Source organism: Fringilla coelebs (genome assembly GCF_963513975.1).
Source record: "Fringilla coelebs genome assembly, chromosome: 5".
Lineage (NCBI taxonomy): Eukaryota > Metazoa > Chordata > Aves > Passeriformes > Fringillidae > Fringilla > Fringilla coelebs.
The window spans coordinates 66,059,954-66,075,528 of NC_140033.1; the positions used below are offsets into that span (position 1 = coordinate 66,059,954).

The window sequence follows — 15,575 nt, forward strand, 5'->3', positions numbered from 1 at the left end:
TCCTCTTGCCCCACTGAGTGACACCCTCATGAGCAAAAAGGAAAATCACACCGGTGGCACAGGTTTCTCTTTTGTTAGAGAAGAGTTTAGTGTCAGCAGATGCGATGGAAGCAATCAGTCTCGTGGTGTTACCCACTGGAAATGCTTCAGGGCAAGATGGGAGGAATCTTGCTAGCAGTCTTTAATTAACTAAATCTTAATACATACAATCAAGTCATCATCTTGGCTTTTGCATATCTACCTCATTCTGCATTTTACAAAAAGCAAAGGATTAGTTCAATATCTTGTGCTCTTTCAGCATAGAGACGACTTGACATACTTTGATCTTGCTCCCACTGCTACAATATCTAAATATAGGCCATGCTCCATTCAAGGAACTTAAAGCCAATTGTTTTTCCAGTGTCTTTATGAGATCTTTGGTCAATGTCCCTTTGAAATCCTTCCAGCAAACCACTTCTGCCATAACAATCTGAACATATCTGATTGACTGCAGTTATGAGGCAAACTTGGAGACTCACAGTTCTAAATATTTAAATGCTCATGAATGAGGCAGTTCTTTGTCACTTCTTGATTGAAATAGTGAACTTTCTTTGGTTAAAGAATAGAAAGCTTTCAAACAGCACAGTTAACGTGAATTAGCATGCTGAAGATATCAATAGACTGTAAAAGGAATATTAAGTCTGTTCTCTCTCACAACACAGGCAGAAGATCCTGAATATTTATGAAGCCCTTAAAAAATGCAAGAACTGAAGATATTTTTCTAAAATCTCCTTAAAGACTGCAAGTTCTTCTCTTGTCACCTCTTCTACCACTGCTTACATAAAAAGCTAAGTAGGTTTCTTCTAATCACAGGCTGAGGATAGCAGGCAGATTAAATTAGTTGATAAAAGCATGCAGAAGTGACCACCACTTATTTTTATATTATTGCAACCCGCTTATAACATCAGGGCTCTTTGAAGAGCCCACATTTCGAGCAGAAAAGATAACTGAATGGAGTTCTGCAAACAGCAGCTGAATGGGCAGAACCTTTGCTTACATGGACTTGTGCAATCTCATCCCCAGCCTCTTTAAAAATGAGACCAGTCCTTTGATTCCTTCAGGCACAGGCATGAGTAAGCTTGGCTCAAGCATTGCCACGCTGAAGAGCAAGAAGCAGAATTCTGCAGGGCTACAATTTAGAACAAACAGCATCACCCAATGGCAGAAATTCAAATCTGCAGATGACTGCCACTACACTTTCTGGCTCCTCTGAAAGACCTGAAGGAAAACAGGAAAAATGGGGAAAAAAGCCTAATAAAATCAAATGCTTGGTCTCTGTCTGAAGACTAGGTGCTCTGATATGGCCTCACATCCTTCAACAGGAGTTTTAGAAAACAATTAATTAACAGCTAGAGGTGTGTCAGAGGAGGTTTAGGCTGAATACTAGGAAAATATTTTTCCCCCAGAGGGTGGACAGGCACTGAAAAGGCTCCCCAGGACAGCACTCACAGCCCCACGGCTGCCAGAGCTCCAGGAGTGTTTGGACAGCACTTTCAGGCACAGGGTGGGATTGTTGAGGTGTCATGGGCAGGACCAGGAGTTAGACTGCATGATACTTGGGGTTCCCTTCTACCTCAGGAGATTCTATTCTGTAATTCTAATTTTCAGGACTGGCAAGAGAATTCAGACTGGTTCAGAGGCACACAGGCAGAAAGAACTGAAGGTTGACAATGCTTTTTGACAAGGCAAAGCTGGGCTGAAGCCTGCATGGCATCACACCTCTACTGAACCTGGTAACAGCTGTCACAGGGGAGGGAGACAATAACTGAACCCCACTGTGATGAAACTGAACCTGGTAGCACACTATGAGTTTCTGTCTAGCTCAGTATTTCTCTGATTTTGGTGGGGAAGTTAGGAGCAGGATTCAGTGGCATGGGCTTAACATCCAGCTTGCTGATCACTGGGAAGGGCTCTTCCACTACCCCCTTACACACAAGATCTCATTGGTGCTTTCCTAACCTGAATGCAGCAGTGTGCCACTAAAACCAAGTTACTGCAATAAATTCACCACAAAATGTAGTCTTTCACATGTCATGCTCCATTATTTCCTTCATGAAACTATTTTATTTCAAAATGTGAACTGGGCTACATTATCAGCAGTGATGGCCAAATCTCAACACTTAAAATATTTTTTTCTGCTAGTTCCTATAAACTTCAGGGTTGTCATAAAAGTATAAGCTGAGAAACTTTAATATCACACAGTAACCAAAACTTAGTCACTTCTCAGGAAACAGATGAAAAAAATGAATGATTCCTGTGCCTCTCAGGGTAATTAAAAGAGCAAGCACAACCTCTTCTAGGTGGAAAGAGAAGAAAGCTGTATATCCAAAAAGGATCACATTCAACACTCACAGCATTTTATAACATCAGGCCATTGTGAAGTCTGGTGCAGCTTTAAAAAACTGCAAAAGCCAATAAACAAAACATCCTGAAGAGACTGTATGCAGGATGGCAGTTCAGAGAGATGGGGAAATTCAGTTCATCTTGATGTTAGGACAATGTAAAACAACAGAGAAAACTGATTAAAATCTTGTTGTAATACTGAAAAATATGTCACTTGAATCTGATACCAGTAAAAGTGGAAAGAATTTGGATTAGCAGCTCAGATCTGAGACAGAGAAGGAGCATTCAGAAAGGCAGATGTTCTTCCACCCATGGGGTTCCTGCTTCCAGCAATCTATACCACTGGCAAACCCCAGGATCCACAGATAATCCCCTTCCTGCAATACAGGGAGCATTAGATCTTCTGAACCTCTTTAAAAAAAATATATTAACTTAACCACATCAGAAGGTGTTATTTTAGTAAGTTTTTCTAACATTGTGTACTCCAAACAAACTCAGTTCTTCCCTACCTAGTAAACTAGCAAGGAATGCTTTTAGTTGATATGGTGCTCTTCACTTCACAGAGTATGATACAGGTAAGTATGATACAGGTAAAAAATCTCTGAATATCTGTAAATATTTCTCAAGTGACTAGAAATTTTATAATCCATGCCTTACAGAATCATTTGAAACCAAGATGAAGTGAGGAAAGAGCAACAGCACAAAACCCTTTGGTGAATATCAAGCTTAATTCATGTTTGAAGTAGTTACCACAGGTATAACAGCTATTACTGAGCCTGCTGGACCAGGAGAGAAGTTGCAGAAATCTCTTGAGAACTCTTCCATATAAAGGTCAATTACCTTATTTTTAGATTTTTGTCTGGGAAAATTAGTATTTTGACATCTTCAACAGGCACATTAAAAAGAAATGCTACAGATGCAGTTTCAACACTTAGGTAAGTGCTGAAAGAAGTCTGGAAACAGCTGTTTGACACTGGTGTACCAAGCTTTCCTTTAAAAAGGGCTGGAGTCCTGTGATGTACCACTATGATGACAAGGCTCAACACCAAAGAGGGCTCAAAAAAACTCCCACCAACATCCAAGTCAAAAGGAAGCCAGGAAGCCTAAAAATTGGTACTGACTCTGGAAATGCATAGAGCCAGCTTTCCATTCTTTTTTCTTTTTTAACTTTCCATTCTTTGTATGATCAAGGTTTCAAGTGAAATTGGCCGAAGTGGACAAGTTACAATGGATCAACTGTATCTATCAGCTGGCAACAATTGGAGGTGCAGAAGAGGGAATAGGAGCAGGGCAAGAGGAAACATTAACCTGCTGCTGCTAAAGGGGCAGCACAACAGAATAGAGTTTTGTATTATTCTTTAAGGACAAATGAGTCACCTTGTTACAAAATAATCTATTGCTTTACAAACAATACTGCACACTATGCCTTCATCTCTGACCTCAATGCAAAAACCTCAAACCAACCCTTTATTACTCATATTGTCCTGCCCCTTGAGAGAGAGACTGATTCTCTTTTGTTTACCAGTCTCTACTCTTTGATGGAAATCTTAGCACCTTATTAAGCCTTCATGATTGCAAAACTGAAGACTAACACAATAACATAATAACAGCATGGGACCTGTCTGAAGGTGCATTTTCAGCTTTCCTGCTTTCACAGTGCTATATAGCCAGACAAAACTTACCAATTACAGAGCTCAGTCCTGCTCAACACCCTGAATGTTTTGCCCTTATCTAGCAAGGCATTAAAAGATACAGAGAGCTCCATGAGAACAGCCCCACCCAATGAGTGGAACCATGCAGAATTTTTGGTAGGTGCGCAGGAGCTCCACTTCAGAGCATCCAGGTCCAAAAGGATCCATCTTTTGTTCAACTGTAAACCAAGAATCTTTCTTCCATTTTAGCTTCTGTTTAACATTAGGAAAATATAATAATCACAGTGATGCAAATTTCTACTTAGGAAATCCAAGAGGTTTTGTTCTCCCCCCACCACCTCTGAATAGCATATACAGTTCAATGTGGGATGATCTTCACTCACTGCAAGTAATTTCAAATCCTCCTATGCCAGAATGTAATTATTTTAAAAAAGTTACATTCATCCTGAAGAAGAACAGATAAGCTCATGGAGTTTTTCTAAAAACCTTACGTGAGAAAGAACCATTTGTTAAATAACTTAGTGTAGTGAAAGATCAAGGGGAAATGCTTCAAACTGAAAGAGAGTTAAAGTTTAGCTTAGGTTTTAGAGGACATTCTTCCCTGTGAGGGCAGTGAGGCCCTGGCACAGGTTGCCCAGGGAAGCTGTGGCTGCCCCATCTCTGGAAGCGTCCAAGGCCAGGCTGGACAGGCATTGGAGCATCCTGGGATACTGAAAGAGTCCCTGCCCATGGCAGAGGGTGAAACAAGATGGTCTTTAAAATCCCTTGCAAGCCAAACTATTCTGTGACTCTGCAAAAACAAAGCATGTGTCCTTAATAGGAACTTTTCAATTTTATAACCACTACAGGAAGAAGATGAAGTTGAGAATCTGGGTGGTCACAGTTTGATCTATGGATGTTGGCACCTTTTGCTAACTAAGTGGATTTGTTGCACAGCTTGCCCCCATGAAAAAAAGGGAATTGAAAACTGAATTCCAAACAAGTCAAATCTTGTTCATATTTTCAGGCAGAACAGTCTTCAAATTAGGAAGCCAGTGTCATATAAAACACTTTGGCTTAGAGATCTATATATACATATAAATCCAAGCTAATTTGGATACACTAAACAGCATCCAGATGTTTTACTTGCTACTTTTATTAAGATTAATTTTAACAGTAGAAGTGTTTTTCTTTTCCCTTTCCTCCCAGAAGACTTCCTTTTTTCATCTCTGCATTGATAAAAAACAGCATTACAGCATTAGAGAAAGCACTGCTACCATCTCAAATAAATACAGGCACATGAAAAAAATTATCCCTCATAAACTGTTCATCTCATTACATTGACTCTACCTAGGTAAGAAGGTGCCAGTACCAAAGGCAACTACATGTTTTAATTTTTTCCCCCTATATGAACAACTGAACAGCTTTACCAAAGAAACAGATTCCAAGATTAGGATGCTATGATTGAGTTCATCAGTTCATAGTACCTAAAATGTCCTTGGCAGCTTTAGGGACAGGAAATAAGGTTGTGCAGAGCAGTGCTAGGTGTCACAGTAAGGCAGAGATCAGTCATCTTCCCTTCCATGTATATGATTCATGCAAAGGAACACAGTAAGAAGGGTGCAGATTAACTGTTATGACCTATTTTGTATTAATTTCATTTCTACAATAAAGAATCATATCCTCTGTAACTCATTCAAGTAGGTTTCTTTTGTCAGTTTTACTCTGTATTTAACAGTTCTATACTAAAGCAGCAGAATGAGCTGAATGAATCCATCCTGTCATAGCTCTGAAAGTGGGAATGGAAAATAAATATCAAAAGCCTTCCCCCAAGAAACCAGTATCAATTCTGTCTGGATGATAAAAGGGAGGTGTTAAGAATAACAAGAATAACAAGCAGGAATAACAAGGTAATGTGAGTATGACAGCTTCCATCTGATAGCTTCATTCATCACCTACCAGCCAAAACCTCCACCCCTTGTTCAGCCTGAGAACCCACCTCCTTCCTTCCAGTGTATTTAATAAAAACATACAATGTATCTTTGAAGGAGATGTAACACAACACAAGCCAGAGAACTGCCCCACATGTATGACAATAACTCTTGACAGCTCTTCCTCCTACAGAGAAGGAAAAGAGAATGGAACTGCACATCCCATGCAGGCTCCTGGCAAATCCAACACAGAACGAGCTCATCCCTTGGTGTCCTCAGTACAGCACTTTTATTTGTTGTTCTCTCCTGCTCAAGAGCTAGTGCAACTCGGGACATGAAGGGACCCAACACGGGTCAATCCAAAGGGAACATTTTATCTTAAGAATACCAACACATCCAGCCTTGCAAAACATGCAAATGGGCATCAAGCCTGGCAAGACTCATCCTAGTAACTGCTTACAGGTCTGCCCACTCCCTTGCATCTTAAGAACCTATCACAGCAGTGGAACTAAACTATGAGGAAGGAAGGAATTAAAGAATGCATTCCTAATGCTAACAGAGTACAAGCTAAGGAATGCATTCAAAAAGCAAAGACTGATTTTAAACAGAAAGTGAAGAAGCAATAAAGCCTTTGTAGGGTATCCCTTTCTGTTCCAAAGCACTGTTCCCCACTGCCAATAAAGCAGTGGACTAAACCCCTGCATTGATTGTTGGTACAGAAGGTGGAGACCATGAACAGAGAGATGGAAAAGCAGCCTTTGCAGAGAGATTTTTATCTCTCTCTGGACAGTCTGTAGCTTTAGCTCTGTTACCTGCACCCTGTGCAGTTGACCTGCCCCACTGAATTTTGAGACACACACTGCAGGACCCACTCCCGAGCAGGCACATAGTCTGGGTGTCACTCAGCTCAGGAAAGAGCTCCTGGGCACAGTGATCAACTCTGTTCCATGGTGAGCTTGCCCCAAGGCACTATTCAAACCCCAGGTCTTTGGGGGCTGCTTTTGTTTCCACAACGAGCCAGGCAATCCAACATCAAGCTACTAACTAGGCTAACTACAACTAAGGCTGCATTACAGATTCACAGAATAAAATCAGAGAATTGCCTGGGTTGGAACAGACCTTAGAGATGACAATGATGTTCTGAGCCCCCTGCCATGGGCAGGGACATCTGCCACTAGACCAGGTTGCTCCAAGCCCCACCCAAGACTGGACACTCCAAGCATTCACAAGTTCTCTGGGCAGCCTGTGTCAGGGTCTCACCGCTCTCACAGCCAAGAATTTCTTCTTAACTTCTCATCTAAACCTACTTGCTGCCAGTTTGAAGCCACTGCCCCTTGACCTGTCCCTGTCACTACGGCTCCTGATAAAGAGTTCCTCCCAGACTTCCTTGTAGGCTGCTATGAGGTCTCCACACAACCTTCTCTTCTTCAATTATATATTCTCCCCCATATACATAGCCCCTATTAAAAATATAGGGGCTATCTTTTTTTATTATTTATTATTAGCAGTGTGCAACTATTCCATTTACTAATTCATTCATTAGCATTGTTACTGGAGAAAGAGCTCTACTGGAACTGGAAATTTTGGAAAAATATTAGAGAAAACAAGTATGAAAACCTCAGTTGACTCAAGAGCCTGAATTTGAGGAGTGCTGCTGGAGAGCCTTTGGTAAGGCTGTTTCCAGGCTTTTCCTGCCATGCAGCCCTCTCCTCCAAGCTGTCCTGAGAGAAAGCTCCTTCCCCAGCCCATGCCTACAGCTCCCACTGCAAGTCACAGGAGAGCAACAGCCACTGGTACAGCCCAAGGTCTCTCACAGCACTGGTCACTTGTTACATAAACCACCATCTATCCTTTTACCTTGCTTTTGATTGAATACAGACAGCAAACTGTGTAAATCCAGGCAAGGATACAAAACCTGATACAGACCTGTATTGTGAGATAGAGGTCTCATCTCAGAACTCTTTCTGCCTGTGCAATATTAGCAGATGCTTGTCCTGTGCTCACTAGCATGTGTTTATGTATGAAAACTGCCTTACAAATGGCAAGTGCATGTATTTGAACCAATTCAAATATATGAAATAAACTGAAGGTGCAGACAGGATATGTATGATACAATTGGCATTTCTGAAGTTTCAATGGCACTTAAGTAATGTACCATGATATCACACACTAGAATCTAAGTATTTTTTAAGACAACATAAGGCAATAGTATTTTCAGGCAGTTTAAAGCCACTTAATACACAACTTCTACTGAAAACATTAAGCCAGCATGCTTAACTGCTCCAGGGGCCTTTGAAAATCCCAGCAAAAAGGACAATAAGCTGTAAATTAACCTTTTCAAAATGAAACCCTCCCCTCTGCTATCATTAGGTATTTCACAAAAATGTATTTTACTTCCACAAACGCATATTACATCATAATGGGTCAGAGACACAGCTAAGCAAGAGTGATTAATAGTATTATTAATATTTTTCAGACATATTAAAAGCTTTGATTACATACTATTAATATAAATGAGGAAGTGGAAAATCATTCCCATATTACCCATCCAGAGGATCATATTACTAGAATTTGCCAGACAAAGGCACTTTTGGAAGGATTTTTCTGGCTGAAACTAAGATAGTTTAACAAATCCTGGAGGAAAGCCACATCTTTTATCACTCAAAAAAAAAAATTAAAGCTTGCTGCTGTTTCCTCTTTTTCTCCACTGTGGAAATGAAACTGATTTTCTATACAGGAATTATAAGATAAAGGGTTTCAAGTGATTTGATAAAGGCAGACCTCCATTTTTAAAGTGATACGAAAAAGGGGGGAAAAATTAGACTAATTCAAAGATTTAAAATTAAGTTCATGCAACAAATCACATCCATTTCCCTTCAAAGGGAAGTTGAAATTTAGCTTGATACTTTTCAAAGAAAGTGCAAAAAGTGAAAACCACAAAGGAATTAGGCATTGGCTTGCATTCTACAGGGCTGAAACAAAAGGCAAATATTGCCTACCTAGGCAAATATTATATTGTTATTAAAAAGTCAGCATAATTGTGATAGTAATTCACAGGCACCAAAAAAAAAGCTTCCTTTACACCATCAATTCTACAATTTACAAATCAATGTCTAGACCAACAATATAGTTCAGTTACCTCATAGTCAGGCATCTGTTTACACATCAGAGTTGTGCCAGAAAAATGTACAAGCTCACCTTGTCTTGGTTTTCCTTATTCTTGTAACACAGATTTCCAATCAAACGAATGAGATGAGATTTGAAACCAACAGCTGGATGTGAAATTTCCTCCTGCCCTGTCACAGCATGTGTGGCAGTGAAAATATTGACAGCCTGTTTCCCAGCAAGGTGAGTTAGTCTCAGGGTATCTAGAGAAAACATTTTAATACATTACCATGAGAAAATCAGTCTCACGTGGCACAGAGCTTTATTATTAATTGTTGAGTTTAACAATAAGCAACATAATTTCTGATATTCAACACAATGTCAAAGAACTTTGAAAGTTTACCTCATTATGTGATTTGGGCTAATATAATCAACCATAAAAGACCAGCCCAATGTCAGAAGGCATTTTTGAGTACTTTCTACATAGTTCACACATGAATGCTGAAGGCTGTTGCTATTGATCTCCACCTAAAGAGTCAGAATTTGTAGGCTGTTGAGAATTCTGGCACCATAAATACACTGTTAAAACCAAGATTTTTAGAAAACTTCCTGTAGGCTGAATTTGTCACAGCAATACATACTAACCACAAAATCACTTTTTCCTCTCTTCTTCAGCCTGCTCCTGGCACTGTAGCATGATGAGAAATTTCAAGTACACAGAACTACAGAACAGTCTGGATTAGAAAGGACTTTAAAGATCATCTTATCTCATCTGCCATGGGCAGGGACACCTTCCACTATCCCAGGCTGCTCCAAGCCCCATCCAGCCTGGCCTTGAGCACTTCCAGCAACAGGGCAGCCACAGCTGCTCTGGGCACCCTGTGCCAGGGTCTGACCACCCTCACAATCACTCTCTAGCAGTTTGCAGCCATTCCCCTTGCTCTCTCACAACAGGCCCTTGTCAACAGCATCTTTCTTTCTTCATCTCCATCTTTTCTGTAGGCTCCCTTCAGGTACTGGAAGGTCACAATTACATCTCCCTGAAGTTTCTCCTCTCCAGGTTCAACAACCCCAACTGTCTCAGCCTCGCCTCACAGCAGAGCTGCTCCATCCCTCTAATCAACTTTAAGCTTCCTTAAACAGGCATATATGCACAAAATAAATCCTGTTGTTAGTCATCTTACTGTAAGCCATAAATCTGAGAACCCGTCACCAAAAATAAAGGTTTTGTTGCTTTTAAGTTTTTCTTCTTTGTTGCTGGAGGTATTTTCTTTATTTGGTTTTTTATTTGCTTGTTTGGGTTTTTTTTTTTACAACAAGAACCCTCCAAACATCCCAAAAGAGTCACCACTAAGAGCTGTTCCAACCTTTTTATTTTTTAATTTTTACCTATTTGTCTCAAAAATACACAAACTTTTACAATTTTCTCACAAAATAGCAGCATACCTCAGTCTAAAGTGCTAAGACGTAAAAAAGCACAGGTTATGTTATGTATCATCCCTGCTTCCTCCCTTGAGCAGCTCTGGAATATCCTGGCATAATTTTCTTTGTGTACAGTCCTTCCCTTGCTGTTTCTTAGCTTCTTTAAAGCTGATCTTTAAAAGTCACTGGATTTGGTTAATAACATTCAAACTGCACTTTAATTTCAGAAATTTGGGAAACAGAAGGGAACAGGCATGGAGGAAAAAACCTTTTTCTATTTCTTGAAGAAACTCTTCTACTCATTCAGCCAGAACACAGGAAGGAATGTAAGAAGCAACTGTCCTTGCAACACTTTCAGTGAGAAAAGAATATTGCTGATACTTGAATCAAGGCTCTGTTGGGCAACACAGGCCAACAGAGAAAGTGGAGAAGCAGAAAACTTCCAGGAACAAATCAAATATTTGAAAATACAGATTAACTCCATCCTCTATTTATTTATCTCATTCAAAGGTCAGAATTAGAATGACCACCAGTGGTGAAAAACATGTTTTCATTCACTGAGCACCAACAGTGAAGCCTTGTGGCTGCTCACTCACCTACAGCTGTTTCAAGCAAACCAGGGAATGCCTGCAGATGTTCCAGCTGGCTGCTGTTAGAGGTCATTTCACAAAGCACATCGAGAAGACGAATTGTCACCAGTGCTTCCTGGAATGAAAACTGCATTTCTCAAAATGGCTTATGAAGGTTATCATAAAAATATAAACCCAGAAATGTAAACAGGGGACAGGAACTCTCAGCTCCTCAGGTTCTGTGCAGGTCTTCCATACTGCCAAGAATAAATTTATATAAAATTAGGGCAACTTTCTAAAATAACAATAACGTATTATATTGCAATAATTTCTTTTCTACAGTTAGTGTTATATCTGCCTGAAAAATCATGGGGGAACCAAAACAGAGCCACAAGGGATAAAATTTTAACAAAAACACAGTAGCTTCCAAAAGCAGAAATACAGAAAATTACTAGCTGAGAAAATTATTTCTGTATAAATGTTTTCTTTGAGTTTATTCAGACTGAGTGTTCCACTTTAAAGACACAAACACCGCCTGCAAGACACCAATTTGTTATCCACAGGAATTCTGTAAAGTTCTGTGGTCAAACAAACTTTGGCTGTGAGAATTTACATTATTCTTGGGTAAATAGGATTGTGATCAGAGATGCAGCATTTTGGTTAGGTATGAGACACAATCTCATTTGCATATTATTTATTCAGCCAGAGAACTATTTTTTCTCACAGAATATGTTGGTCCTGCTTATAATGACAATCCAGCACTTACAGAAAATACCTTAAGAGCACATGGCAGAATTTGGAACACCACATATTGCTCAAAAGCCAGGCTGTGACTGCAAGATGATCCCACTCCAGGAGTGTTACATAAACTGCAAATAGCCATGAAAAGGCTCAGACTCTGGTCACAGTAACTGTTACTGCCTTGTCTGGTCCAGAAAAAAAAAGATTTACTTACCCATAGTGTAGTATTTTGGATCCATAAAACATTATTCAAGTCATCAACAACAGGGTTCAGTAATTAAGTAGCACAATTATATTCATTTGTTGCTCCTTGAAAACACTGAATTGCTATAGGGCCCAGGTACTAAAGCTGTATTTTCATTTTTTGACCCATGCAGGTGTAGGAAAGTGCAAGTGTTGCCCTAAATTATTCAATAAACTGCTCTCATCAGCACAAAGGCAGACTCTAAATACATCAGCCATTATCCTGTTACAAGGTAATAATACCCCAACTGCATTTCAGAGACAGTAACCAGCTTTTTACAATTTTTAAGAGGAACAGATTATTTAAAAATCATAAAAGAACTCCCAAGTTTTCATGTTTATTTGAAACTTGCGAAGTTTTAAAAAAAAATGTTCCTTCCCTGTTGCTGACTTTCCAAATTGGGTTTTTTTTTTCCCTCCACCTGTACTAAAGAAAGGCAGTAAAGGAAAATACTTCCTTTTGAAATTCAAAACCCAAAACAGTTTGAACTCTGACAGACATCTTGATATGGATATAATCTGAAAAGCAAATAAAGAAATAACTGAAGACTTTTTCAAATAAACATATTTAGAGAAAGATGCAAAAAAGATGTTCCTTATAAAGAGATGAACTAAGTCCAGGGAAGGGTTTTATTTTGCAAGTATAGTTGAAAGTTAGTGCAAGCAAACTGATGCTCAAGTCAGGCTTTGAATGGAAAAGCTATTTTAAACATTGGTTTAAGCACTGCAAAAGCATATGATTAACTTCTCATGGTCTTAAGATGCAGCTACAAGACCTGATGTTCTTTAAGAAAACAAAGCAGTGTCTACACATAACAAATTAAACAGTGGATGGGACACCCAGACAACATTCTGGGAGTCAGGCCAGTCCAAGGACTGTTCCCAAAAGTTTTTAAATGTGGCCTCAGAGTTCTGGAGTCTAAGGCAGCTTACTACTACAGACATGGCCTGAGCAAGGCACTTGGCTTGTGGGCCACAGAAAAGGCCAGGCAAAGCCAAGCTGAGTATCACAGATGTTGCCTAATGCATTTTTAATGACAGACTCTACATGCACAACCACATTTTTTGCAGTTAAATACAACTGCTACAAAAAGCCTAAAAATACTTATACAAATGAGGAGAAATTGGTGCAATTCTTTGTAATTTCTTGTAAGAAAAGAGCTTTATGAATTTAGACTGGCATGTGTACTCAGATATGCATGCACACATATTGCCCTCCATTTATTCACCTATTAGTATTGGTATTTTGTGTTCATTCAATGAGCCCCATTTTCCCACCAAACAGTGAAACTCAACTTATACCTCTTGTTTACATGAGAGAAGAATAAGAAGTCAGTGTCAAGCAGGGCAAGTTATGCAGTAATATTCACAATACTGCTGTCCCAGCACCTTCTGGCTGGACAGAGACCTCCTTCTGGTGTGCAAACAAATAGTTTTTTTCCATGAACTGAAACCACAGAAAGTTGTTTGGAAAGTAACCGCAAAGGATAAAAAAATAAAAAAAGGAAGGCAGGGGGAAAAAAGTGATGGAATTGCCTCAATGTATGTCCTCTCACTGCCAAGTCAGTATCTTTCCAGAAGTAGTCAATTAAGTTATCTGACATAACTTAGACTAAACAGCTGGGGCAGTGGGGAAGGCTGTATTTCTTGGACAGATAAGAAGAGATTGTATGCTTGCTGGTTTGTGTTTTGGTTTTTTTAACACATCCAATACCACCTCCCCATAAAGTGATTTAGGGTATTTCTTCACAACACTTTTAAAATTCTTGTGCCTATTTAAACAAAAAAACCCCAGGCAAGTCCAACACTTTTTAAGATTATCATACAAAAACATTTAAGGTAAATGTTTTTTTACTTTGATAGTAAATTATTTATGACACTTCTTCTCTCAAGTTTCTAGAGGTGAAACTATTGCATATTAGTTTTGTATGAACATTAAAATTATTCTGACTACATGTATATTACGGCTTCCCATCTATGAACAGAATAAATATTTTTGGTTTGGTTCATATTTAAATCATAGGGTCATCACAGAATCACAAAATATTCTGCACTGAAAGGTAGCCACAAGGATCATCAGGCCCAACTCTTAGGTGAATGGCCCATATGGAGATCAAACCCACAACCTTGGTGCTACCAGCACCATGCTCTGACCAACTGAGCTCATCTCAGGTCATGGTCTGAGTTGGAAGGGACCTTAAAGCCCATCCAGTCCCACCCCCTGCCTTGAGCAGGGACACCTTCCACTATCCCAGGTGGCTCCAAGCCCCGTCCAGCCTGGCCTTGGGCACTGCAAGGGATGGCACAGCCACAGCTGCTCTGGGCACCCTGTGCCAGGGCATCACCACCCTCACAGGGAACAATTTCTTCCTAATCTATCTTTACTAATCTAATCTATCTTTACTCCCCCTTGTCCTGTCACTACACACCCTTCTAAATCTGAATTAATCACAACTGAAAACTCAAATAAATTTCAGAAGTGATCCTTGGTAAGATAATAAAATATCCAAATATTGCAAGTGACAACTTAAACTATTATTATTTAGATTTTGGAATATTTAACAATGGGGTAGACTTATTTTAATGGACCATATCCTTTGACATCCTCAAATTAAAAGCAAAAGTTGGCTGCTGTCCTACAGGCTCTACTGTGTGCTCTGCCACTGCCTTCCCAAGGTAAACTGGAAAAGACATTGTTATGTGTGTCCCCCATGGGCAGCAGTGGCAATAAGGATTTATCACATCAAATTCTCGTACTTAAATGGTTACCAGTCATACCTCATCTTCTGCAGCTGCTGCAGCAGTTAACTTGAGCACAGCTCCACATTTCTCTTGGAAGCAGTCTGCAAGGAAGCCAGCATGTCTCACAAACACATTCATTTCTTCACTGCTAACTGAGTTCTTGTCATTTATTTTCACCATCATCAGCTCTAACAAAGTAACTCTGGAGACAAAAAACAATTTGTAAGTCAGATTCACTGAGCCACATATCATCATCAGTACAACAAGCAGTAGTTAAAAAATGATAAAAACAATTATCATGCCAGTAACAGAGAGGATTTTTAAAAATTACTAAGCCTCAATCAGTTGGGCAATCAGTTTCTGTCTGCTGGTTTTTGGTTTTTTTTTTTTCTGTATGGAACTAATTTAATTCATCATTCAATTAAAACAATATGACCAGACAATATTTTTCTCAAGTCTATTTCAATTTATATTTTCTTATGTCCTAACAAAACGTTACTGGGATTGCATATTCCCTATATCTAATATTTCCTGCAAACCAACTCTTACAAGCTGTTAAGCATAGAAAAATAAGCACAGACTATTTGACAGTTTCTGTTTGAAAAATACAGCTTTTCACAGCCCTTGCCTTGCTCACAGTCCTTCACTAACTGTCCTTCCCAAACCAATTTTGAGACCAAACAGGAAAAATAAAAATTGATATGCACACTCTGCTCTTTACAATAATTTTATAATTGTTACTAGATGGACTAAGCAAATCCAAGTTAATCACTCATGTACCACTCAGAGACATTCAATGCATGAAGTTG

General features: G+C 39.4%; 1 protein-coding gene across 2 annotated transcripts in view; it reads right to left on the bottom strand.

Moving 5' to 3' along the window:
- Nucleotides 1-15,575, bottom strand: part of ATXN10 (ataxin 10) — an 85,788-nt gene that overhangs the window by 28,110 nt on the left and 42,103 nt on the right. For both annotated transcript variants that reach the window (XM_084205506.1, XM_084205507.1), the window contains exons 7-9: nucleotides 14,803-14,968; nucleotides 11,068-11,176; nucleotides 9,143-9,312 (exon numbers count right to left, since the gene is read on the bottom strand). In XM_084205506.1, coding sequence (XP_084061632.1) covers nucleotides 9,143-9,312; nucleotides 11,068-11,176; nucleotides 14,803-14,968 — 445 coding nt within the window. The remainder of the gene's footprint in view (nucleotides 1-9,142; nucleotides 9,313-11,067; nucleotides 11,177-14,802; nucleotides 14,969-15,575) is intronic.